At 35.3% G+C, this 25919-nt stretch overlaps 1 protein-coding gene across 2 annotated transcripts in view; it reads right to left on the bottom strand.

Moving 5' to 3' along the window:
- Positions 1 to 13443, bottom strand: part of MEOX2 (mesenchyme homeobox 2) — a 72676-nt gene extending 59233 nt beyond the window's left edge. The window contains exons 1-2 of one of the 2 annotated variants that reach the window (XM_011942793.1): positions 13200 to 13316; positions 12524 to 13060 (exon numbers count right to left, since the gene is read on the bottom strand). In XM_011942793.1, the coding sequence (XP_011798183.1) occupies positions 12524 to 13037 (514 nt within the window). In that variant the 5' untranslated portion in view covers positions 13038 to 13060; positions 13200 to 13316. Of the gene's footprint in view, positions 1 to 12523 lie in introns of both variants that reach the window. The other variant, XM_011942787.1, reaches the window with a different exon arrangement.
- Between the last annotated feature and the right edge of the window lie 12476 nt (positions 13444 to 25919).

Here is a 25919-nt window from a genome sequence, read left to right as displayed (position 1 = left end):
AGAAAGAAAGAAAGAAAGGAAGGAAGGAAGGAAGGAAGGAAGGAAGGAAGGAAGGAAGGAAGGAAGGAAGGAAGGAAGGAAGGAAGGAAGAAAGAAAGAAAGGAAGGAAGGAAGGAAAAAAGAAAGTATCCATAAATATCAATTAGACACAAACACAGATAATTACACTTAACCTGGACAGTCATTCAACTCTCCTACAGATTGCCCAAGCATCTTCAAAATTTGCCCTACTACTAAAAGCCTGGAACCAAAACAAAAGCAAAACCAATATCAACAAAAATGGTCCTAGCTGGTCAATAAAGGTTGTAATGATTAGGATGAGAGGCTGTAGACAGAAATTCATTAAAATATAGTCTAAATTCTTTTCTGAGGAAATTAGATAGTAAGACATAGCATGTCACTGGGGATTCTTGACTAACTGAGAGATGTGGAAAATCCTGTAGAAAACTTGAATATAGCAAAACTATAAATATTTAGATATTCACATTAGAAAGTATCAGAACATTGTCTTAAACTCTTAACATTAAGCATCATGTTCCAAAGACTAAGAGAAAAGTTCACTTTGCCAGAAAAACACTGCTCTAAATACACACACACGTGCATATATGTGTATGTGTATATAGATACATGATAGATATATATAATAATACATATGTATCTATCGATAAATATAATATTAAACAAAATTTGGTTACACACAAGAGCCAGTACGAGTGATACCTAATAACATATTATTTTTTGACATTAGCCACTCCCTGTGTCATGTGTTTCAAAGCCAATAATTCAACATTTGTATTTTAAGTGTAGAATAATTTCAGGTTAACGTAGAATTCCACGAAGAGAAATGATAGGGTCAAAATAATACTACATGTTGTATTATTCTACAGCATTTAATTATAGAAGAATGACAACAGATAAAGATGCTCAGAGAATATTTAGGGAGTCCTGGGGAAAGAACTAATTAAGTGCAAGTGACTTGAAAGTAGGTATAGAGAAAAAATATAGAAGAATATGGAATAGAATGGATTTGAACCATGCTCTGGTAGGATGAAGCAATGGAACTGAGTCTTAAATATAAGTCTAATAGAAAAGGAGAAATCATCAACTGAGACTATGAATGTGAAAGCATTTTGAAAGTAAATTAAAATTAATTAGCTAAAAGATTGTGTGTGTGAGTGTGTGTGTTTGTGTGTGTATGCATGTTTGGAACTGGTGTTGTCTTTAGAAAACAAAAGGAAAAAAGTTATGGAATAATTAACAGTATTTTTGATATTTAATTCTGTGTTTTGAGAGTCTTGTAAGAACTAAGGATCTGAAATAGACAAGAATGGTCAATGCCAGAGTGTTCCAGAGGTTATACAGTTCGTTGTATTAGAGAGGAACAGATGGGTCTGGTGTTTACCCATTGTGGGGAAGACGGATGTGAACAGGAAAGGAGGAGAAACAAGGAAAGTATGCCTGGTTAGCATTAGAAAAATGACCAATCATTAATATTTTTCAGCATCTTCTGTGCAAAAAGACTATATTCAATTTTCTTAAATCAAGTGCTTTCTAAAACTGGGGATAAAGTTAAGGACTTGAGATAAGGGAAGGTTGTCTGGTGTCTACTTGTAATAATGTTTTTTATTACTTTGTCTGAATACACAAAAAAAGGCAAATATAATACAGGTAATGCTCAACTTAACAAAATTTACTTGGATTAAATGTTAAATTTTTAAACAAAAAACAGATTCTTCAATTCACAAATAACTACCTAAAATATGATTCGGTTCACATAAATATCTACTATTTATAGCAAAGCCCATCTACACATTGCCAGATATTAAACTGTGTCAAATATATTCAGGTACTTTGGTAACTGACCACAAGAGCTATATCGTTAAAAAATTTAAAAATTGAAGCTAGGAAAGTTGATCACTGTTCACATTCATAAAACAAGGCTGAAAAATGTCTGAGGTAATCATGAAATCAGATTCTGGGAGAGGTAATTTACACCCAAGCAAAGCACTTTGTCAAATTCCATTTTGTTCACTTAAAAGCGGTAGCCAACATTTTAAATGATGCTGAAATTTATTTTTATTGGGAAGACTAAAAACTTAAGGCTTCAAAATATTTTGTGAGATATTCCTTTTAAGGGCACTAGGCTGAAGTCAGGATATGGAAGCTCAGCTGCCACTACTTGGCTGAATGAACAGACATTACTTAACTTCTCTGGGCACATTCCCTCATCTAGGAAACACATTCATTGAACTGGGTAGTGTTCTGAGTCTCTTCTAGTGTCTTGATTATTTTGATTCTAATCATCTGTTTAAATATTACAGATTACTATTCATTAAGAAAACTTTGACAAATCAAGCCTCTTCTAAAATCAAAGAGTCGACGCACTGGTTGATGCTGTTGGACCCTTCTTGTCCCTGCTGTATATTATCAGACATTTAATATTTTGTTCTTCCTGTACTCTTCTCCCTACATCCTGTACTCTTCTCCTCCCCGTTCTACTATTATCTAGCAGAGAAACACTATTCCTTCAAACTTCTCTCATTTTAGGGATCAAATTGCTGTGGATCTGAAAATGCTTAAAGAGTTAACTCTGCATTTATGATTTTAATGTAATGTCTGATTCTATTATTTATTCAAAGGCTCTGTAGAAGTCTAGCGCATAAAATCATTCACAATTTCGCTGAGGTACATTTCTGAATTCTGCACGTTGCATTGTGGATGTGGGAGAGGTGACTAAACTAAATAGAGTCAACGCAGTCAACCACCCAGGACTTGCAATTCCAGGGGTTTTGCTGCCCTTTTACCTCAATCTAAGTGGTGTTTCTCAATAACGTATTAAATATGCAAGCGTGAACAAACAAATAATTAAAATATTTTCTTTGTAAAAAGAAGTTATACCACCAAAATAAAATTATTTTTATGCATTTTGTGTGGGACATACATGTTTTCAGCTTTCAGTAATATTTGCACATTTGCCATACTTAATGGTCTGCAACTGGAACTACTAAAAATAACAGAGCTACAACAAGAAAATTCTCTCTGCCATAAAGTTTCTAACATAGCAGGAAAATGTCATTCCCACCCTCCTAGTTAACAGCTAAAACAGAGACCCAAAATTTCATTGTCATATTTGAATTCCTTTTATTTAAGTTCTGTTTCCTCTTGACTAAATGCCCTGCCCCTCTGTACATTCTTTTTAAAAAGTTAAGTTCTGGCCAGGAGCGGTGGCTTACACCTGTAATCCCAGCACTTTGAGAGGCCGAGGCGGGCAGATCACTCGAGGTCGGTAGTTCGAGACCAGCCTGGCCAACATGTGAAACCGTGTCTCTACTAAAAATACAAAAATTAGCTAGGCGTGATGGCGGGCGCCTGTAGTCCCAGCTACCCGAGAGACTGAGGCAGGAGAATCGCTTGAACCTGGACGGCGGAGGTTGCAGTGAGTCAAGATAGCATCACTGCACTCCAGCCTGGGCAACAGAAAAAAACCTGGTCTCAAAAAACAAAAAAAAAGTCTTCATTTCATTCTTTAGTTTGTTCAATACGTACTCTTCCTGAAAACAGCTTTTCAATGGAGAAGTAGCAGGAGACACAAGAGAAGAGGAGGTTAGGAGAGGCCCAAGCAAAAGAGGCTGTGGAATGGGAATCTTAAGGGTGGGAAAGGCAACTTGAGCCTCTTACATAACTTGGCTAGAATTCATCTTACATTTCAGGGAAATTTCATGCCATTTACAATTCTAAGGACAATGATTATTTTAAATCTTTAGTAATTACTTAGGCAAGCCACATTTCCTATAGCAGTATTTGTAATAAAATGCAAACAGGTAGCATAAAACAGATTATTTTCAGATGGTGCATATGCATGACATAATGGCACCTTCAATGATAGATGACAAAAATAATAACACTTTACTAAGCCAGTCATTGTTCTAATTGCTTTGTGTATATTAATTCAATTTCATTTTCAGAAACAATGGTACAAAAAAGTTAAAATTTGTGGCTGAGGGGTGACAATAGTAAGAAACAGAGCGGGGCTTTAGCCCTAACCATTGTGTTCTCCCAGATATGCTCGCCTCATTTCTTCTTCGGTTGACTCTTAGGGTTTCATCTACCTAGCCCCCGGGGTTCTGGCTTCGGATAGTGTTTGGTCAATGGGAAGCAACAAAAGAAGACTGGAGGACATGAAGACAGGTTATTGGATGATATTTGACATGAGATGCAATCCTCCATCTGAGGTCCCAACTTTTCAAGAAAGCTTCTGTCCTGTTGCGCTCATTGGATTCTGGTAAGAGCTCCCTGTATTTGCCCCCTCAGGTTAGGGGAGCTAATATATTCCAACTGTGGACAGATCCTGGGTGATTCATCATTTCCTGTGGTTTCCCTACATCGCACCCACCATCAAATTGCCATCATCAAACTCTCTTCAATTATCCCTTTGAGTGTGACATCTATTTCCTTGTCTAATATGATAACTAAGAAATAGGATAAATCTTTTATGATTTATCAACTAATGGCTAAATATGCAAAAGTGTTGCCACTTCTTTATATTTTCCTAAACATCTGGGTATTCTAGAAAATAAATTATAAAGCTCTACTTCCAGGAACAAAGAATAGTTCTGGAGGAAAAATTACTTATAATTCTCTGAATTTTGGGTGTGGACGTTCACAAGATGGTAATCCTGGAAACGTGGGTGGCAGCAAGCCTCCAAATAGGGATGCCTAAACTCTGACTTTCCTGTCATTTCAATCTGTCTCGATCATTTTTACATCTACACTCTGTCTAGTTTAATGCACTCAGATCTGTTTATACTTCAAATAAGAAAAAGAAATTCCCATGTAAACATAGCCTATAGGTGAGAAAATTTTAATTGCTAAAGGCAGTAAACATACTAAGACCTCATATTATCTTTGAATAATATTAAATAAGAGACATCACTTGATTCCAACCTATGCAGTGAGTGTTCAAGCATTATTTATATGGTTCTTTAAATGTGAAAGTTATTTGCTAAATTGCTGTTGTCCTACAAAATCAAAGCTAGTCTGCATTACATTTCAGATGACACATATTTATTTTTCTAAATATTTTCCTGCTTGTGTTACCTACCAACATAAATCAATGGTTTGCAAAATTTGCTTTGCATTCATTGTTAATTTGATAAGAGTCGTGCCCATTTAATTTTTTCAACTAATAAGAATATACCTCAGTTTAGTTTGCTAGTTTTTTGGGTGGCTAAGAGTAATCATCCAAATGTTTACTGTGCAGTCCAGACGGTGGACAAGCTACCTCAACAGACTCCGAATATATTTCACTACTGCATTTGCAATTAACTATCACTTTGTAAAAATAAGTTTTCATTTGGGTGTCATTTCTGGCAAAAATTTAAGGCTATATTTTCAAAGAGTAAAATTCCAGGCCTTTAAAATTCTACTGGCATCTGCCAACCTAAGCTGGACCCTCCTCTAGGTTTTGCAGAGCCTGACAGATGACTTCACCTTAGTCATTTTCTTGCCCACAGTCACGTAAGATAACTGCGAATTTGTTTTTTTCTTGTAACATTATGGGAATCTCTTGAAGTGTGTGAAGAATAATGAGCTAAAGAAAGAGGAAAAACAAAAGAAAACAAAAACTGCAGGGACTTGGCAAGTTTGACTTTTATGGCTATCATTGATTGCCAGCTTAAGCCTGCTGGACTCCTCACACAACTATATATGCTTCAAGCTTAATATTAAATTTTGCAATTGGAACATTTATAATCAAATTATGGCATTTAATAAGGATGCTCTAATTCAGATTTACTATTATCAGAAAATTAAATTTGGAGTTCTAGTAATGTATGCATATATATGTGTGGGTGTGGGTGTGCATATATCTATATATCTATATGCATATATAAAGTAAATGCCTTGTTTTAACATGTGTTTTAAGTATAGCTTCCACGTCCTAGTTAATTCAGCACCCTCCCTTTTATCCTTTCCTTGCCATTTTCCTCTCTACTAGATTACAATAAAAACAAAAAACTATGAAAGTAAGCAGCTTATAATCATAATTTTAATCAATGAAGCCTATGTAAGCTTTAAGAAACATACCTCTAACAGCTTAGAAATAAAACTCATGAACACAAACAGCAGAATATTTAAATACATTTGAAACATTCACATTGAATTGATTCTGTAAAATTTTGAAGAGCAACAGCTTTTGAATTTAAAGCTATAATCAATACCCTAAAGTTTTTACCACTGTGAGTTATCACCTAGTAAAAAGATACTATATTTGCAATAAAAGTACACATTTTTAAGGACATAAGAATTGTCATCAAGGTACACAAATAGTTTAGAATTATTAAGCATTTAAGTAAATGGAAATTTAAAAAATAGAATGGCAATATTATCACACAAGTTAAAGATCCAGTTTATTAATTTCTAATTCTATTGATAAAACAAGGGATTATTTTTTAAAAGCTTTTTCCCTGTTTCATACAAACCCTTTCCAAAAATGTATAGATACAGTACAGATTCTACCTGATCATTCTTGTGCATATGCTGATGTAAGAAACCAAAAACATGTAAATTATTTTCATAACACTGTGAAAACCAATATTAAAAAATACAGTACACAATTAATAGCGAGTAACATGTATAAATTTAGAAATATTATATTTCTGTAGACAACGTAACATTATAAATGAAAGCTTCAGGGATAATGAGCTACTTTACTATATATCAAAAATTTCAAATATAGAAGAAAATTAATAACCACTCATCACCCATGAAAATTACTAACCCATTCAATCATACACGTACCATGTAACTTTCTGTTAATTTAGTAATAAATAATGTCAAAAGGTTTTAAATGAAAATACTTATCTGAAACATAAAAAGAACATCTGAGATGAACACAAATGCATCAATAGATACATTATAGATTATTTTGTATCATAAAATACTATCTAGTAAAACATTCTTAAAAAATCAATATTTTTATAATGTAAGTAAAATAGGAAGAACTCTTAGGGAAAAGAGCATCAGATTTAGATTAATTCTGCCTCTAACGCAAATTGAAGGCTGAGCCCTATATGACCTTGACCATTGTAAGTTTTACTACATTAAAATAAATAAAATATTCTGCGAGGTTTTCTCCAATGGGATTTTGAATCTCACTGATGACTATGATTTAGGAGTAGTGTAGAGAGTTTTGCAACTAACTATACTTTATACCGTTACCCCTTCTCTACTTGGGGGCTCAGTTCAACACGCTAATAAAAGAAATAGTCATAAGAACATCATAAGGAAAGTAGGCAAAATATTAGTGCCTCATTATATTTATAAGCTTTACAAAAAATGTATGTCAGTAAACCATATTAACATCTAAAGCACATGATATATAGAAGCAAATTGTGACTATAAAATGTGTCTTATTTCTTAAATACGTTAAATAGGAAATAGATCGCATTTACTTCAATTTTTAATCTGTGGACTTTGGCCTTAGTTTGTGTTTTATTTTATTTTTTTGCTTTTGATTTTAACCACTGAAATCATTCACCAATACTATAAGCCAGGAAATACAATGTAACTGGCTAGTTGAGAATTAAGCCTTCTCATTTTATTATTACAATCAAGGGAGGAAATTCTTATATATCTTCCTGCACAAAATGCTTCATTTATTTTAAAAAAGTGACAAAAATAAAGAAAATTTGGGAGAGATAAGTCCACAACTATTAATTCAACAAATATTATTTAAGGAATTTCTATCTGTAATTTATTTTCTAATATTTCTGCACCCTTAGCATTTATCGCTCAAGGACATTTGCAGTCCTCATAGCAGTGCTTGGAAAAAAGATATGCTCTGAAAATTTAGAAATAAATTCCTGAAGTGAATACAGTTCAAAACTAAAATATATTGTTGTACTATATTGGTTTATCCCATTTGAAATGAAAATTTAAAAAGCCTTCACATTTGGTTTTGTGTGTCAAGCTGCCATTATAAAAACACTAAACGAATAAAATTTCGCAAGCAAGGCAGCATTATCAGCCTAAGTACATGTAGTGGGCTTATATATGGTGACGTTTTACATAATTCAACTATTAATTCATCTATAGATTTACATTTCTTAAGTGCAAAAAAAAAAGCAATTATTTCATTACATACAGAATTCGCCTCCCAAATTTCCCAGAATCTAAGAGAAAGGATTGCTACTTTCTGATATTTCATTTTTGCTTAAAATTAAATTCTTAGGATGTTTAGATCTTATTATAAATATTACAACTTAAATTCCAGGGTTATAATGAATGGTCTATATTGTCAAACACAGAGGGAAGATGGGGTAATGACTGAAGTACTGTGTTTTCAGTTTATTAGTAAAAATCAGCTTATAATATGTCAATGTAATGGTTTCTATTGATAATTACCGTAAACAAAGATTAAAATTTTAAATACTAAGTTCTGGATTTCGAAGCCCAGTGAAAGTTTGTGCAATACTATGCCTTGCATTTATGATTTTTCTTTTAAAATGAACTATAAATGAAGAAATTTTCACAGAAGTGGAAACTATTCCTACTTTTATTTGCATTCTTCCTTCCATTCATTGCTAATGTTCAACAATAAAGCATTTTAATTCTAAAGGAATTGTTGCTTTTAACTTGAGTGTGATTATTTTAGATCGTATTTTAGAACACTCATGTAGGTCAATGATACTTAGAATTTTTTATGTCAGATTAACATTTTTAAATGTTCACACCCAAAATTAGTCTATGAGTCCAAGACAAAGAGTGAAAAACAAATCCATTTGATTTGTTCAATACTTCACTATAATCTTCAAGATCTAGTATATTATTTTTAAATTCTGAAGCAAATGCTGAAAAGCCACAATCCAGTAACACAGAAATGAATAATAACACTATTTTATTCCTTTCAGAAAACGCAATGATTGAAATGTCTTGGAAATATTACAGTGTAATACTGAATGAGGTTGAGAAGGTATTACTCTGAGTTTAACTTCCAGCTTATTAAATGTAATATTTGCTAGTCATTCTGGATAGTCAAGCATATAGACAGACATAATTTGACAGCAAAGGCTTTATGATATAGTCGCTATAAATAAAGTATTTGTAATTTTACAAGACTCTAATATGATTCAAAACCTAGTAAAATCTACCTCCCCAAATCGCTCTTTTCTTTTTTGATATAATTTTTATTTTGTATAAAATATGTATTCATAAATTTGAATAGAAAATATCTAGATATGTACACTGTATAATGCATGCACAAAAGCTAAGGTTAGATCAATGAATTAATTTTAGTTAGTTTAACTAAAAGTGGGCAGTTTATTCCTACTACTAGATTGCTCAAAGAGCAATGAAATGTAATTGAAACCAAGCAATTCACACTATTTATAGACATTTTTCAGAATCACCTGCTTTGTAGTGATTTTTTTCAGCACAGTTGTAAAGTTTTGATTTTTAAGGGTCCCTTTGAAGACGTGGCAGATGTTGGCTTTGCTAATAATGCTGGAAAGAGCAGCAGGTTCAAAGTTACAAAAATGTTTAACACATATAAAATATAACGGCGTGCTTTTCTATTTAATTTGGTTATTTTCAATTGTCAACAAACTTACGTAAAAGAAGCCTAAAGTCCATAAATATTTGCTTCCAAAACATAAAGCTGCTTGAGTTTGTATATGTGTGTGTCCATGTGCATTTGTGGAGGGAAACTGCAAAAAATATATACTATAGAAGCGTACATATTATAGTTTTAAATCATTACTATAAATAAAATAGTAAGGTTTATAAATATTTAAGCTTTTTTCAATATTTTCTGGTGCTTAAAATTCTATTAGAATTTAACATGGTAATTAGCACAGACACATACAGTCTAGGTATTAGATGCAGGGATACAGAATTTTGGTTCTGACTTTACCCTGGATTTATGTACTACATTTTCTCTCAACCATAAATGAAAAGTAATTATAAACTACCTAACAAAATACAGATGGTCTCACTATATAGGATGAGATTTTTGTCTAACACAATTTTAAATTTTAGGAGTTCTGAAATCACTTCAATTTTGTTTTTTAGAAATATTGAAATATGAAAATGTGCTATAAGCAATGCGAGATATATATATATTAATAGCATACCAGGGTCATAATCATTTTCAGTGTTGCTTTAGTTTGTGCTGGATCAAGATGTCTATGAAACAAAATATCTTTGAAGATAATTTATGGAAAACCTAATGCAATTGTTACATGAGAAAGATATCTTTAATTTAAATCTATCTGAATATCTGACAGATATACCTCAAGCTGAAATTGGAAAATAAAATCTTATTTTCAATAAGTGTACATAGATTTAAACAGAAATTATTGGGTTACTTCCTTTTAGTCAATATTTCTTCAAAATATCAAAGGAAAGAAAAGCTCGTCCTAAGTCCCCAGTATTTTTACCCTTGGTGATGACTAATTGTACTTTCCACTCAAGTTTTAATCTGTTAATAATTTATGCAGCTGACACAAACACTTGCTTTGGCTTGTTTTTCCAGTACCCTCATTATCAGCTTCAACGTGTAGAAATGAACTTAATTTTGTTAAATGACTATTTCCCACTAAGTTGGGGGGAGAGATAAATATGTTTTGTTAAATTATTCCACTTTAAAAAAATTATTAAAATAAATTAAGGGAATCAGTTACCGAATTCCACTTTCTTGGTTTCCCCCAAACAAAATAACATGTGCTTGTATGAAAATTCAGTTTGCCCTAAGAAACTTAAGGGCAATGGCTCAGTTCAGGAAGCATAAAGAACAATCTATCATGTAGGTTACTTATTGCAGAAAATAAAATGAACAGTAAGAGCTTATGGGAATTGCAAGAGTACTCTCATCAACCTGAACTGGGATCTGCTTCCAAAGTGACACTGATATCAAATGTTCAGTTCATGAAATTGTCACTGCATTCTAAAATTGACTGTTTTTCTAATAAAAATTGAAACCTTCTTGCTATGATTAACCATTCAACTCACTATCTAAAGAGAGTTTCACTTATAGTTAGGAAAGTACATTAAATATCAGTGACACTACTGGTAATTTTCTTATAAAAACTAATTTGTAACAGAACATTAAAAGTTCACCCCCTGACCTTGGAAAATAAAAGTTAGCTTTTGAGACCATGACAGAAGAATCCATCCCACAGTGTCGCTGAAGAACAATTGATATTGCTGTGAAGGGTGAAGGAATATTAAACATGCGGCCAATCATTTTCATTTATGTGGCATCTTGCCTAAAGCTTTATACACGATAAACATTTTTCCAATACTTCAAACCAACATATGGGATTATCTTCTAGGACTATTATTAACCCAATTCCGCAGAGGAAGAAAAATATGCAAATATTATACTAAACAAATGACACCTTCCAAAAATATGCAATCCAGGTTGCACTATAGCCACGAAAGAAAATTCACAAGTCTCTTAATTTTAAAGTATCTTTTAACAATTTTATGATAATGCAGGTAGGTAAGAGCTTTGAAAAGCGGTCTGGAAAACTTTGAGTTTCTCTAGATTGCTGCAGAAAAGTTACTCGGCAAGTTGTGCCTTCAAGCACCAGAGGTCAGAAAGGTTTCCCTTTTGCGTGGCTGCTCAAATTATCCCCACTGAAATCAGCGCCTCTTGCGCGCACCCTTGCATACCACCTTCAGGCACGTAGCTAACTAACACTACCCGAGTTGCTGTTGCTTCGCTGTATTTGTCTCTACTAATACACACTAGGTAGAGGGATTTATTTTCCACTTTTGAAACGTAGATTCTGTAATTAGCTTACACCACATGAACATGTACTATTAAGTTTCGTCTTTCTTCCAGTGTGAGCATCTATTTATTTACAATTCTCTGACACATTCCTTAAAATCTGAATTCCTAGACAATGTCTTTTTCCCCAATAAAGGGAAAATTTTACCATTTGAAATAGTGTGCTATTTAAAGAACGCTGAAATAAGAATGTTAGAAGAAAAAAAAAAACTAAAACTTTTTTTTTCTCATGCGCTCTGCCAAGTTCCACTGCAAGTTCCAAATATTGTGCAATGATTTGGAAATCCAGTTAACGATGGGAAAAATCGAGCCACTCAGAGTCGGGAACTTGCAAGAGAAAAGTCAAGAAGCGGCACCCGCACGCACGCCTGCCCAACCGACGCTGAGTCCCTGGGCGCACGCCCCTCCCTCCCCAGCGCTGGGATGGAAGGTCACGCTTCGCAATCGATTTCACAGCCACTTGTCCTTTTTTATCAACCTTCTGGTAAACTAGTTTAGGACCTTGGATAGCTTAGAGCTGCTGGCTGTATATGCATTGCTCTCGGATAAACACGTGTCCCCCAAATATCAGGACCAAAGTTTCACCGCCGAATTTGGCCGCGGGAAGCCACAAAAGGCAACACATTCCCATATTCCCCGCTGCCACCGTCTAGTGCGAGAATCTCCCCTGGCATCTCTCCGCCCCCTTTCCAGGCCGGCGCGCACTCTCGAGGGTGCCTGGTGCGCCCTTACCTGAGCTGTCGCTTTTCCTCTTGCCACCGCTTCGCTTCTCCGCCTCCGCAGGTGACAGTGCCTGTCGGCCGTAGTCCCCCGGCGCGCACGCGGCCCCAGTAGGGGTGCTGGAGCCTAAGCTGGAAGAGTTGGAACACAGGACCGGAGGGCTGCTCCCCAACTCTGGGGGCCCTCCAGAGTCCGGCTGGAGGCAGAGGCTGTGCCGAGCCGCACTCGGTGGGGAGGACATCTGCGGGAGGTGCCAGTTGGTTTGCAGAGCCTGGTGCTGCTGCTGCTGATGGTGGTGATGGTGGTGGTGGTGGTGGTGGTGGTGCCCCCTGTGATGCTGGCTGGCAAACATGCCCTCTTCGTTGGGGTATCCCGCGATTATGCAAGATGAGGAAGAAGTAGAGAGCTCGGGGTAAGACATATGGTCAGATCTTCCATGGAGGGCGAGAGAGGATTGGGAGAACGGGTGCAAGCCTTGCGCCGTGGCGTGAGGGCTGCGCAGGCAGCCAAAGAGCGGGTGTTCCATAGCATGCAAGTTTCGGGTTCCAGGCAGAAGACTTCAGGACGGTTCCAAAGGCCACCACCCTCTGTCACTTTTCACTGGAAACCGTATGATTTTTTTTTACCCTCCCAAAGCAATAGCCGTGCACTTCTGCAGAGCTCGGATAATCCCGGTTCTGAGCCCCAGTGGCCAGTCTCCTTTGCGTATGAACAGTCGGACCTGGAAGAGCTTCCCTGAACTACTCAGATGTCAAGAGTGGGAGAGGTTGAAGCCAAAAGAAGGTGGTCCCAGAGAACTGCTTTCAGGGGGAAATGGCTCTGAGAGGTTATAAATAGAGTGTAACGTGAGCTGGGGGCCGGCTTAGGAGCCCAGAGTTGACCACATGCAAACTCCCTCCAAAACTCCCGCTCAGTTTGCGCCACGCGCTCCCAGTTCCACTTCCTATCGCCTGCTGGACAGACGCAGAGCGTCCACGCCCGCCCAGCACTGCCGGCTGCCAGGGCTACAAGCGGCACGCCAGTGCCTAAGTCCCGCCCGGGAGGGTAGCAGCTCTGCCCTCCAGACTCTGGAGGCCTGGGCGCGGCGCACACCACCCCCAACCCAGCACCCTGATTTCTACCTACTCACTTTCCTCTCTGGGAAACGCGACTTGTCAGTGTCATTCGGGAACTGTCACCTGCAGAAAAGCTAGGGATATGCCTGGCCTTTCAGGAACCCGAAAGAAGTAATTGGGTTAAACGAAAAGATCAGAGCTAGTTAGGCGCATCCTCGAAGTTTTTCAAACTTCGCATCTTCCCGTGCCCTGGGCGCCGCAGCGCGCCTAGGTTTTCACAGCTGGTTTCTGTGGGTGGATTGTTAATGGGCTGGGACGCCAGATCTGAGGTTGTGGGGATGAGTACCATGGCCTGGAAAAGGCGGTTCTCAGTGCGGAACGAAGAGGGACCCGGTAGGGTGGGTGGGAGGAAGGTGTGAGTCTGAAAGGGTTGCAGATGCCTGCTCCCTGGCATCCTCACGTGCGATGCCAGGTGGAGGCTCTCCTCCCCCTCTTTCCTGGTCCCGCTCAATTTCCTAGCCACTTGTCCACCAAGAAGAAATTTTCCTGGGTCAAAAATATTTCCAGGCGATTTTGTCCCGGTCACATGAGATGTGTAGACTGCAATCACGTTTCTAGCCTTTCCCCTCAGGAGCTAGCCCAGGTCGCCGCAGTTTCCTACAGAAATCCACTCTCTTCCTCTCAAAAATAAATCCGCTAATCGCATCCCTTATCACCACGGTCCCATTTACTGAGAAATCTTACATTTCGATAGCTCCCAAAATTCACTAAGCTTGGGCACTTGGCTATAACTTTGCATCCCTGAAAATAAATTAGAAAATTTGCCTCCAGTAAGCATACAAGAACGAGGGCAGGGCTTTGAGACTGCCACTTGTTTGGCGGGTGACAGGGTCCTCTGGAGGCAGAGTCATTTACACACAAGTGAGTGGCGCTGTAATGAGCAGGAGAAACAGTCACGTCCTGTCTGGGACCTGTCGCATCAGGAGAATATCTGGAGTCACCTATTCTGCCCGGGGCCCCAAATGCACCACCAGCAGTGTCGCCCCGTTATTTTCATTGTCTCAGGTGTCCAGAGGATGATGACCAGGTCTTTGAAGTTGTTAGTGGGATTAATGGGTACAGCAAACTGGGCTAGACATCTGGTTTGAATTAGGAAGAAGTATTGATTAATCTTTGAGAGGTGTCCCCAAAGCAGAGCCTTTCCCCTCCTCTTCCAGTCCCCCTGCTTAAGCCTCACTATCTTCTTTTCTTTTAAGTCATGCTGCAGAATAGTGGCTTCTCAAAAACATCCATGTGAAAGATCGAATTGTTTTCTATTGCTTAGAGGTGGGGTGGAGTGGGGGTTGATCAGGAATTCTGAGATTTGTAAGCGCTGCTTTCTTTAACGGAAATTGAGCTCTATTTTGAGGGAAATTAGTTTTGCAGACTTCGTTTAAAAAAAAAAAAAAAACTAAAACTTTTGTTCACCAGCTGCTCAGCTTTTCAGTCTGGGTCTGAGCTGAAACCTGCCGCAAGTCTTTGACGGTAAGAATTTCTTTGCCGATATTTTGGGAATCTAATATTGTTTTAGACTTCGAAAGGGGGTGTTGTTCAGGTTGCATGTTTCTAGAGGCTTTAAGCACTAGCAGGATGGCGTCCAGGACTTAGATCTTAAGAATATTTCTTCCTGCCACTCCCCACGCCCTTGGCTCTTTAAGAATAAAAAGAGGTGGGGGAGTTATAGTCCTCCAATATCGTCGGAATATTTTTTGTATTTTCATTGTGTTTATGGTTTCAATATGTGCTCTGATATTAAAAGTTAAAGTACAAAGAGCAACACTAAACTTCCCCAACTTGTGTAGCTTCTCTATGGATTCTGGGTGAAAGCATTAAAAGCTTTATTTAAAGTGAGATTTAGGCAACCACCTCAATAAACCTAACCAGAAATATTTACATAATACAATGCTGTCAACTAAAGCATTGTGGAAAATGTCAGACAAGACAGACTAAAATTACACATGATCTGCAGACATCAGTCCAAAACATCCACGATGGTCCTTTTGGTTTGCATTATATTGGTTTAGAGGAAGCTAAGCAATTACTAAATGAATGGATTTGAATTTAACCAGTGTGTTGCAGGTAACTAGCAACAAGAACACACAAATCTTTCATCTCCTAGAGCTGCCACTTCTTCTTAAACCTGCCCAGTGACTGTGCTGGATTTTTTCTCACTCGTTGTGTCAGATGTTAACAATCTGTCCAGAAGTTTCTCTACAACCTGCCCCAGTCAGCCTCTAGAACTTTTTCTAGAAGAAAAATTTAGGAAAGGTTAGAAAAGGAGGAAGTCATTGCAAAGGCATGCAATGAACGCAAAGGTAGTAAGATAGGTCTTTTTAATTGGAGACACAAAACATTTAATATCAACAAAAATTATGAAGTCCAGTTTTCTTATAGAAAACACAACATAAGGAAAATATTTGGAAGGAAAAAATGAAGGACTAAAAAGGAGGTCTTGGTGAATTCCAGAATTAAATAGGACTTTAATTTTCTCTGGATTTCTAAATATGTATTAATCATTACATAAAGATTTTTAAATATTAATTTATTCAAATATTTTAATAAGATAGAATATTGAATTTTATGTTCCAGGTTTTAGAGAAATTTTTAAAATGTAATAAAAATAGGAAAAAAAAATCCTTAGCTTTCCTGTAATAGCTACTTCAGTGTTCACATCTGTAAAATCCAATATTGAGAAGATGCCTCTTTATTTAATGATATCAAGAATGGCAAAAATTATAAGATTTATTATAAAATTTCTATATAACAATCATTTAAAACTATATATGATATAGCATTTATCCAATATTTGCAATATACTTGAGTTTTCCTGAAGAAAAGTTATATTAATGCCAATATTTCATGTAAGGTTTCAATATCCAGTAACACATTATAAAGAGGTTGATTATGTGAAAAGGTAAGCTACCTAGCTCTTGTAGGGTCCACAACTATAACGATTTTAAACGTAGGCTAGGTTCTTTAAACTTGATAAGTGTGTATATCTATTGCTTCTTTGGCTTAAATAAAATGACATTCAAGAGTAAAGATAGAGATTTTTTTTTATTAGGACTATTTTATTTTAAGGGGAATAGAACTCATATTAAGCAACACAACAAAATTATATTTAAATTTTACTTTAAGATTCATGACAATTCTTTTAAAAGTTGCCATTCTTTTGCACACGTGTGACATGAGTTATCATGGTACTTCAAATATTTAAAATTAAATAGGAAACTTTACTTTGAATTTTACCTAATAGGTAAATTTTCCTTGGTAACATATAGTCATAATATATGAACTTAACGGTGGATAATTAAATTAATATTGTAATTTGTTTCTGAAAACCTTATTGAGTATAGAAATATTATTTCTGCTATATTTTGCCAAAAAGTAGCAGCTACATCCTTCAGTTGGTTCTTCTAAAACAAAGAATTCTGAAAATGTATCCAAATATGCTAAATACCCAATGGTAATTTATGTGATTTATGACGTGCTTTATTTTATAAAACTAAGGAATTGATTTTCCCCCGGAACTATGCATTATAAAATTTATGGAACAATTTTGCTACGGCTAATGCATGTTATTTAGTGATTCCATATACTTTTACACATTTTTTAAATGTTATTATTTTTACATAACATTAATTGGTACGTTCACAATAAAACTTGTTGCATTCATTTTACATGTACCAAAATAAATGAACGCTTAAAATTTACTTCTAAACTGTAAAACAATCCAACGTACTTTGTTTTTCTAGTTTCTAGGTCTTCCTGCATTTAAATTTATTTCTTTCAGGAATTAGTGGTTTTCTTCAGTTCAGTTACGGTATACTATAGCCAATGAAACTGTTCTAAACACTAAATATAACTCTGCCTAAAGCAATAAGACAGGAAACAAAATATATCAAAATTAGAACTATTAACAGATAATCTTTAGAAAGTCAGCATGCAATATAGATTATGACTAATAAAAGTAAATCTAAAAGATTGAATTAAAATCCAAAATATATGCATTCTTTCATAACATGTATTCACACAGTTAATAAAATTCTAATGATCTTTTGTCTTTCTTTTTCTTTTCTATTTTGTGAGGAGTATTATGATTGGGAAGACATTGATTGCCTCTCAAATTTCAAAAACTTCTAACTAGACTTCCTTTTGTTCACCTGTTTTAAATCCATAATTATTTGATAGTTACCTCATAATAATGCTAATATACAATAATCAATTTCTACATTTTCATTTGCATTCATGTTGTATGTTATTTTTATTGACAAATGTAGGCCTTTTCAAAATTTTATCATTGAAAATTATATCCTTTCCATAACAGGGAAATGTACAGGCAAACTAATTCAAGATAATTTTATAATGAAATGCTCTATATTATATTTTCTATAGCATCCAACTCATAACCATTACATTTCTATCCACAATTTAAGGGAATTACACCATTTATTTCTCCCATGTTTTAAAAAGCAATGCTATCCTTTCATATGAATTGAATTTAGAAAAGTTTACAAATCTCAGAGAAGAAAAATTGAATCGAAAAACAGACGAGAATTATAAGTAAAACCTTAGTCTTCTGTTTTAAGTTTTCCAATTTGAAGAGTTTAAAATAACTAGTGTAACTTTGGCACTATGATACGTTTTTCTTGTGTGTTTTTATTTTTCATACTTCATCAATTTGTAGCAAGTTTTATTCTTAAAGTGGCTTTTCCATTTTGAGCTCAGGTTTATGATTTGGATTACTAAAAACCTCTGTGTTTTAGCTGTTAGTATAGTTCTCCAAAATATTTAACTGCATGCTCGTATTTTATATGATTCAGACTCAACAAAGAAACACCAGCTGCCTTTTATGTCAACATTCCTTTTCAGGAATAAAGGAAAAATGTTGTATATTTGTATACCAAACAAAATGAAAAGTTAAGGCCAAATACATGATATCTTATAAAAGCATATTTTTGAGAGTTTAACATTATAATAGTACTTGATGGAGGACAGGTTTTTTTTCCGAAGATTTTGAGAGTGATACGGAGTATTTCATACACGGCAATGGCCATATGGAAATGGATCTAAACAAGGATGAAATGATTAAATGACAACTGTCTGCCCATGTCTTAATTAACGTAAGAACCAAGAAAGGTAACAGAAGGTCAGAAGGAGCCAAAAAAACAAAATCAGAAGAGTATTTAGCAGGTGGAAAGACAGAAAGTGAGATAAGCTTAAAGATACTAAAAATAATTTTAAATTTGTTAATACATAAATTGTAAGCCACATATGATCATGGTAAAAAGATTCCAGATTCATATCTTAGTTTAATTGGAATTTTAAAAATAAATAATCAGAAACGTTCATATTTAACTGCATGGCATATATATTTTTGATAGAAGTAATAATGAAATACTACTATTCTGAGAAACAGTTACAAATAATTAATGTGAAATGTGGATATAGATGTGATCAGTGCTTAGATATGTGTAGGCTAATGAATATCTGAAGTTCTAAATAATCACGGCCTTTTCATCTTACAAATTTGTAACCTGAAACTCATTATAATCAAAAGGTTTTTCTAAATTGTATCTATTTTTAGAGGATGATTTCTGCTAAGTTGGGGTCATAGTATATGGGAAGGGAATAAGCTGGTTTTCAACAGCTGTTAGTGTCTGAGAAAAAAAAAAGAAGTCTTGGCCAACTGCACTCTAGAGCACTTCAAAGCACAAGTAAGGAAATTCTGTACCGAACACCAACCAGAACCCAGGAGGAATACCAGCTCTGAGCTCAAAGGCCCAGGACAAGGCAATTTCTCATAGCACCAGCTAACAGTTGTTTTCATCCACAAAAGAGTCTGTGATTAAAACAAAGCTTTCTCTATATTACATAAGACTGTATAAATACTAGATACAACTACTTCAACCCTTAGAGTGACTAGAAAAGATTCTTTTTTCCCCACCGGACATGCATTATGCATGACCTTTGTCCTATAAGCTCAAAGTTGTGGGACCCTATATTGGTCCAATTCCACTTCTAACGATTCATTCTTGAGGGTATAAAAAAACTAATGGGTAGAAAAAGAGAACAGTGACTGAAGAGGTCAAAATAATCTTGTAATACTTCATGATAAAATAGAATCAAACTGACAACTGATGTTGAAAATGGACTCTATGAGTAAAAGAAAACTGACAGGTTTTTCGTCTAATTTAGGACATCAGATTAGTAATCTGAAGCAGCATTTCTGCAAATAACTTATTAAAGATGATTTAGTATGCTGGTTAAAGTGATGGTAATGTTTCTCTGAAGATATACTCAAGGTCAAATTAAATAGACTTGACCCATAGTCAAATATAATAATACCTCTATTTATTGCAAACAACTTTAAGAATATTCCTTTGATACAGTAACTATGGAGCAATAAAAATAGCACATTTATGACCTTCCATGTTAATTATTTTATTCATCATAGTTATCATCTGTAGGCCAGTACTACCTGTCAACAGCTTATGAAATGTTTGAATTTCTACAAATTTTGTTCTTGGTTACCTCTGGTATCCTACCTCTTACAGTTAATGATGTGATTTAATCAAAGTTGAAAGCTGAGTCCTTTTGGGTTTTAAGATCTGATCACACCTTCATCAGATAGACCCCACCAGGCAAAGGTCTCAGGACCAGGTAGCACCACTTGGAATCCTTCCAGAACCAAAGACCAGCACATAAGTATAAAACTGCAAAAATGTTCACTGTTGCACATGTGGCGATAAAGCCTAGCGTGAGTTTTTAGAGAAGAAAGATGTGAAGAAGCACATTAGAAGCTTGTAAATGTTATGCACTGTAAATCTAAGGTTATTGAATTAGCTATTGGTGTTTCTCTTTCTGTAACAGTATTAAAGAATTGCTGATTCATGTCTATGTGAACAGTACTTTTCTTAAAAAGCAATTGTCAGATCACTATAATCTGGTATTTGTGTCAAATATAGCAGTGGCTAGAACCAAAAAAAGTGGGTTATTTTCCTTGTACTGTACTGGCAGTTCCAGTGATCAAAAATCGCTAAATCTCAATTTTAAGTGAGCAAGTCCCATGTCAGTCTCTCTCTAAACAGACTTATTGACAAGTCAGTTGCTTAAGTCAGAAGTATGAACCAGCAATTGCCAGGCCCCTCCTTCCTTCTCCTTTTCCCCAATGCAATCAATCATCAAGTGCAGTATTTACTTGATGATTACCAATTATACTTATTTAATGTTCATTAACTCCATAATCCTCTCCATCACCAGTCAGTACTTTATTTGGGGGCCTCGCTCTTCTTGTTTAAATTATAGAGGGGTCCCATGATCCTGTAGTTGCCTAGAGCATTCCTCCATCTTCAGAGGCAGGGTGGAGAATTGATTTGGATCTTAGCTCTGTCACTTTCTGATTCTGTGGATATATTCATTTCTTAACTCAAGAGAATATTATAATAAACAATTTAGACAATGCTGTGAACATACTTACCATGATGACTGGCATAAGCTCAACAAATGTTTAACAAATTTAAGTTACATCTAGATCTCACTGTGGAACACAGATTCATGTGGTTGTTGAGCACTTGAAATGTGGCTTTTCCAAATTAAGATCCATTTTAAGATTAAAATGCACACCAGATCTCAAAGACTTCTTGTGAAATTAATGAAGTTTTTCATTGACTACATGTTAAAATAACCGTGGTTGGATACATTGGGCTAAATAAAATATATTATTAAAATTAACTTTCATTATTTTTTACTTTTTTCATGCAGATGCTAGAAAACTTAAAATGACCTATGTAGTTTACATTGGACAGTGCTAACCTAGAGGATGTCATTTAACTTTTTCTTTCTTTTATTCCCTCCCCTTGCAAATAGGTACCAAATTACATATATATCTGTCAAAATGATGTAGGACCTAAAGTCTCTCTGTAAGTTGATCCCCTTGACCCCATAATTAGGAGCTTCACAATGTGATACCACACCTGGAAACCTCCAGAACAAGATCTCAAGGAAACACAGGAAATTCCTGAAACAGCAAAACCCCCTATGTGAAGACACCTATTATTCCTTTGTGCATCAGGAGCATCACTGTTAATTAACTGTTGATACGCTTAAAAGAGCTTGGTTGGCAATGTCCTTTTTGAAAAAAGAAGAGCCAGGTCTGTTATCCAGGATGAACTAGACAATGCTGTCACAAGTTTACCTCTATGTCCTATTGCCTTGGAAAAATTTCCTGCATATTGTGGCACAAGATGGTTGGCTCTCCAGGCAGCAGTTGGCGTTGTGAATCAGTCATCTCAGCATGTATCTCCAAGATCCCACAGCAGGGGAAAAAAGAGGTGGAGGGTCACATGCCTGGTGTTACATACTTCAAGGCAGAGGTGGTAGGTGCCATTTCCGCTCACAGTTCATGGACCAGAACAAAGCCATGTATACCTGCGAGAGGACCAGAAAATATTCTGAAGCAAATGGCTATTTGGTGAGCAGTAAATGTTTCTGTTACAACAGGTTTTGACAAACTTCAAATGTACTCCTACACCACTAAACTCTATACTTCTTATTTCTTGATGGCATCTTATGTTGATATTTTCTGTCATAGTGTTTGGCAAAAAATGAGAGCTCAATACATATACTTAATAGTGCATTTAGATCTAAGAGTTTCACTTTATTACAAGATTTTAGTACCTGTGTAGCGTTGGGCCACATCAGGAAAATGTAACTGCTTCTACAACTGCAAAGAAAAATTAACTAATTATATGCTCATCCCAGCTTCAGGTTTTTGTTTTGTTTTGTGTTTTGTTTGCTCACTTCTTTTTGGTTTATAATTGTTGCTTTGTTTTTTGCCCTTGAGCAGAGGTTCATTTCTAATTTTCACTGGAATTAGAACAACAGTTGTATCCATATGCAATGACAGTGTTTCAGATTCTTTGGGGATTTGCCCCACAGTGTCTGCAGTCATATTGTGACAGCAGTTGTGATGCCAATCTCTGTAAATCAGACTTATTCCCAGTGAGACATTTTATATTTTTGCAGCCAATACTATTTATGTTATAGTGATTTATAGCATTGTCTCTGAAGAGGATACTTTGGTTTGTGTCTTGTTTTGTCAGTTTTCCATACTTTGATTGTGGCCAGGTTAATTAATATTTTTGTTTCCTCATCTCTAAAAAAAAGATGTTTGTTTCTATAGCTTCATGTTGACAAATTATATAATCTGTGTTACTCAACTGGCAAGTAAATTGATGTATAGTATATTTATAAATGATAGATACTATCTTTATGTTAATTTTTATTATCATCATTATCATCAATTTTCAGGTCTATGTTCTAAAAAGAAGGCACACTGTCTAAAACAAACTTTGTAAGATAATTTTGAAGTCTTTACATATATCTAACCATTCATTCCACCTTTTCTCCGAAATAACACTCTAATATCTTGAGACATCTTGTCTAGAGCAAGATTTCATAAATGCTTGTGAGGCAGGATAGTAGGGTCTGGAGGCAGGAAACCTAAAGCCAATTCACACTGACTTTCTAGAACTAAATCTAAAGGAAAACCCCAACTTTCCTCACCCAAGTAACAAAAGGATCAGAGGCTATATTCCCTTTGCAACCTGCCCCTTTTCTGCCTGGCAGATGAAAAATGAAACGTACCTCTGATTGGTCCCCTCCCGCGACCAGTCAGACTGGTCGCGGATCACTACTTCATTTACATAGGGTGTAAACCAAGTAACCAACGGGAAACCTCTAGAGGGTATTTAAACCCCAGAAAATTCTGTAACCAGTGGTCTCTAGCAGGTTGCTCAATCTTGCTTCCACTCTGTGGGGTATACTTTTGTTTCAATAAATCTGTGCTCTTCCTCCGTAGTTTTGTTTGTGCTTTTTGTCCAAAATGCCAGGAACCTGGACACTCTCCACTGGTAACACTTGTTGGTCAAATAAAGAATATGCTAATGATAAATGTAACTTTAGTTATCGACATTTTTAATTAAATGATTATACATTTAGGTTGTACATATTTCACTTGACTTTTCCACTTCCTTCAAAGTAATAGTAAAACAAAAACTCTTGGCTTATAAAACCTGGAATTTGAGATGCCTGACAAAAATGCTTCATATGGCCAAAAGAACTATTAAGTTCTAAAGAAAAAGCCATGTGTCATTTCTTATCTAAAGCACTTTGGATAAATTTATAGTGGAATTTGATTTTAGGTTGTAGAGGATCTAGCCATTAGTTCAAAAATAATGAACAGTTCTGTAACAATAGAGGTTTAGTGAGATAATAACTACCTGACTGGCCCTAACCTCAATTATAATGTAATATGCAACTCACTTAACTCCAAATAAATGAGCATACTAACAATGAAATGAAATACTCATAAAATGAATAACATAGAACTTAAGATTTAACATCTATTTACATCATTTATGCTTGATTCATATAGTGGGTATATATAAGCTATGCTGAAAATAAGCTCAATGTATGGCTTAATGCTGACTAGAATGTACATTCTTTTATAACTGAATCTCCACTTCCAGAAATGTTTTGTGGTGATTTACAGTACAATTTGATAAAACAAAATGTAAATGTAGAATAAAGACTATAGATTAAACAAATACTAAAGGTCAATACATTATGGACTAAAGTATAATATAAAATAAAGACATGAGAACCTTCTGAAGAAGAAGTTTCCAAACCTTAAATATCAGAAGAAACCTCTGGGTTTTTGTTTGTTTCTTTGTTTTTAGGAAATGCATTGTAGCACACAGCTATGTAAGGGCGGTGAGAACCAGAGCAATCAGGATGGGCACAGGTCAGGGGCACCAAGCACCACTTGCTCAGTGTTTTTTCCCTTCTCCTCACAGCCCACAGGCTCATGAGTGGCACCTACAAAGAAACAAATGGATCTTGAGACACAACCTAAAAACCAAACACGAATTTCTCCAATATATGTAATACAGCCAGTGAAATGGCTCCTCAAATGCCATGCCTGTGTTTTCTTGGTCTGTTAATTCATTTGATAGGTACATTCTTGGGGCAAATATTTGAGCAACATTATTTTAATTTTTATTTTTTTTCAGAGGCAAGTTCTTCCTCTGTCTGGGGTGAAGTGGTGTAATCATAGCTCACTGCAGCTTCAAACTCCTGAGCTCAAGTGATCCTCCTGTCTCAGCCTCCCTGGTAGCTGGGACTACAGGTGTGTACCACCACATTCAGCTAATTTTTAAAAATGTTTTATAGAGATGGGTCTTACCATGTTGCTCAAGTTGGTCTCAAACTCCTGGCCTCAAGCCATCCTCTCAGGCGTGGGCCACCACACCCTATTTTCCTTTATTTTTCTCTTCAGCTGTTTAGTTATAAATTCTTTCCAGTTGTCTAAGTTTTGTTTAATATATAAAGATAGATTGCCTAAAACTATGAATGTAGAAATATTTCTAATGCAGAAAAATTTAATCTAATACCCTTGTATTTATCAAGAGTCAATTTTTTAAAAAACAGGGACATCTCTGTAAGGTCTGAACAGCAAAATGTTACTTAGTGGAATCTAGAAAAATCAAATCCCCATAGAATTCAGAGCCAGAAAAACAGAGTCTAATAAAAAGAGAGTAAAGGACATGAATTACTGTATTATCAAAGTAGAACTATTTATGATCAAGAAATATTAAACTACTGGAAACTTGTTTGTGATAAAAATGAAAGTTAAAAAGGATAGCATTTCCCATTTATCAAATTGATAACCATTAAAAAACAAATAGGTTATGATGACAAGCATTTTGGAAAATAATAAATGTTGTACGCTTCTGGGAAGAGTGTAATTAGAACAGATTATCTAGTGGAAATTTTAAGAGTAAGTAAAATGCTGACTTTAATCCAATAATTGCAGATGAATTAATATAGTGAATGGAAATAATTAGATATCTCAAATGATGTACATACAATTATATCTCTGAAGTGATACTTATTCTATTGAAATATGTCAAATAAAATGGATTAAATTAGGGTGAATCATGATAAGTAGAGCATAACTATTAAAAATCATGTTATAAAATAATAAAGAATATAGAAAGTCAATCATGATATAATGCTGAGAAAGAAAGCAGGTTACAACCATATGATTCAAATACACTCACACCATACATGTTTCGTTGTATTTATTGTATATATATTTGATTTCAAAGACACACTCAAAATGACAACAATTTGAGCTTATTAATACTATCTCTAGTTGGTGAGATTAGTGGGTATTTGTACTGTTTCTAGTTTTATAATTTTTTTATAGTGAATGTGTATACTTTATTATCAGGAAAATGCCTTTGTTC

This window comes from Colobus angolensis, unplaced genomic scaffold (genome assembly GCF_000951035.1).
Source record: "Colobus angolensis palliatus isolate OR3802 unplaced genomic scaffold, Cang.pa_1.0 Scaffold104, whole genome shotgun sequence".
NCBI classification, from domain to species: domain Eukaryota; kingdom Metazoa; phylum Chordata; class Mammalia; order Primates; family Cercopithecidae; genus Colobus; species Colobus angolensis.
The sequence above is the reverse complement of the archived record's forward strand: the minus strand, read 5'-3'. Positions and strand labels throughout refer to the sequence as shown.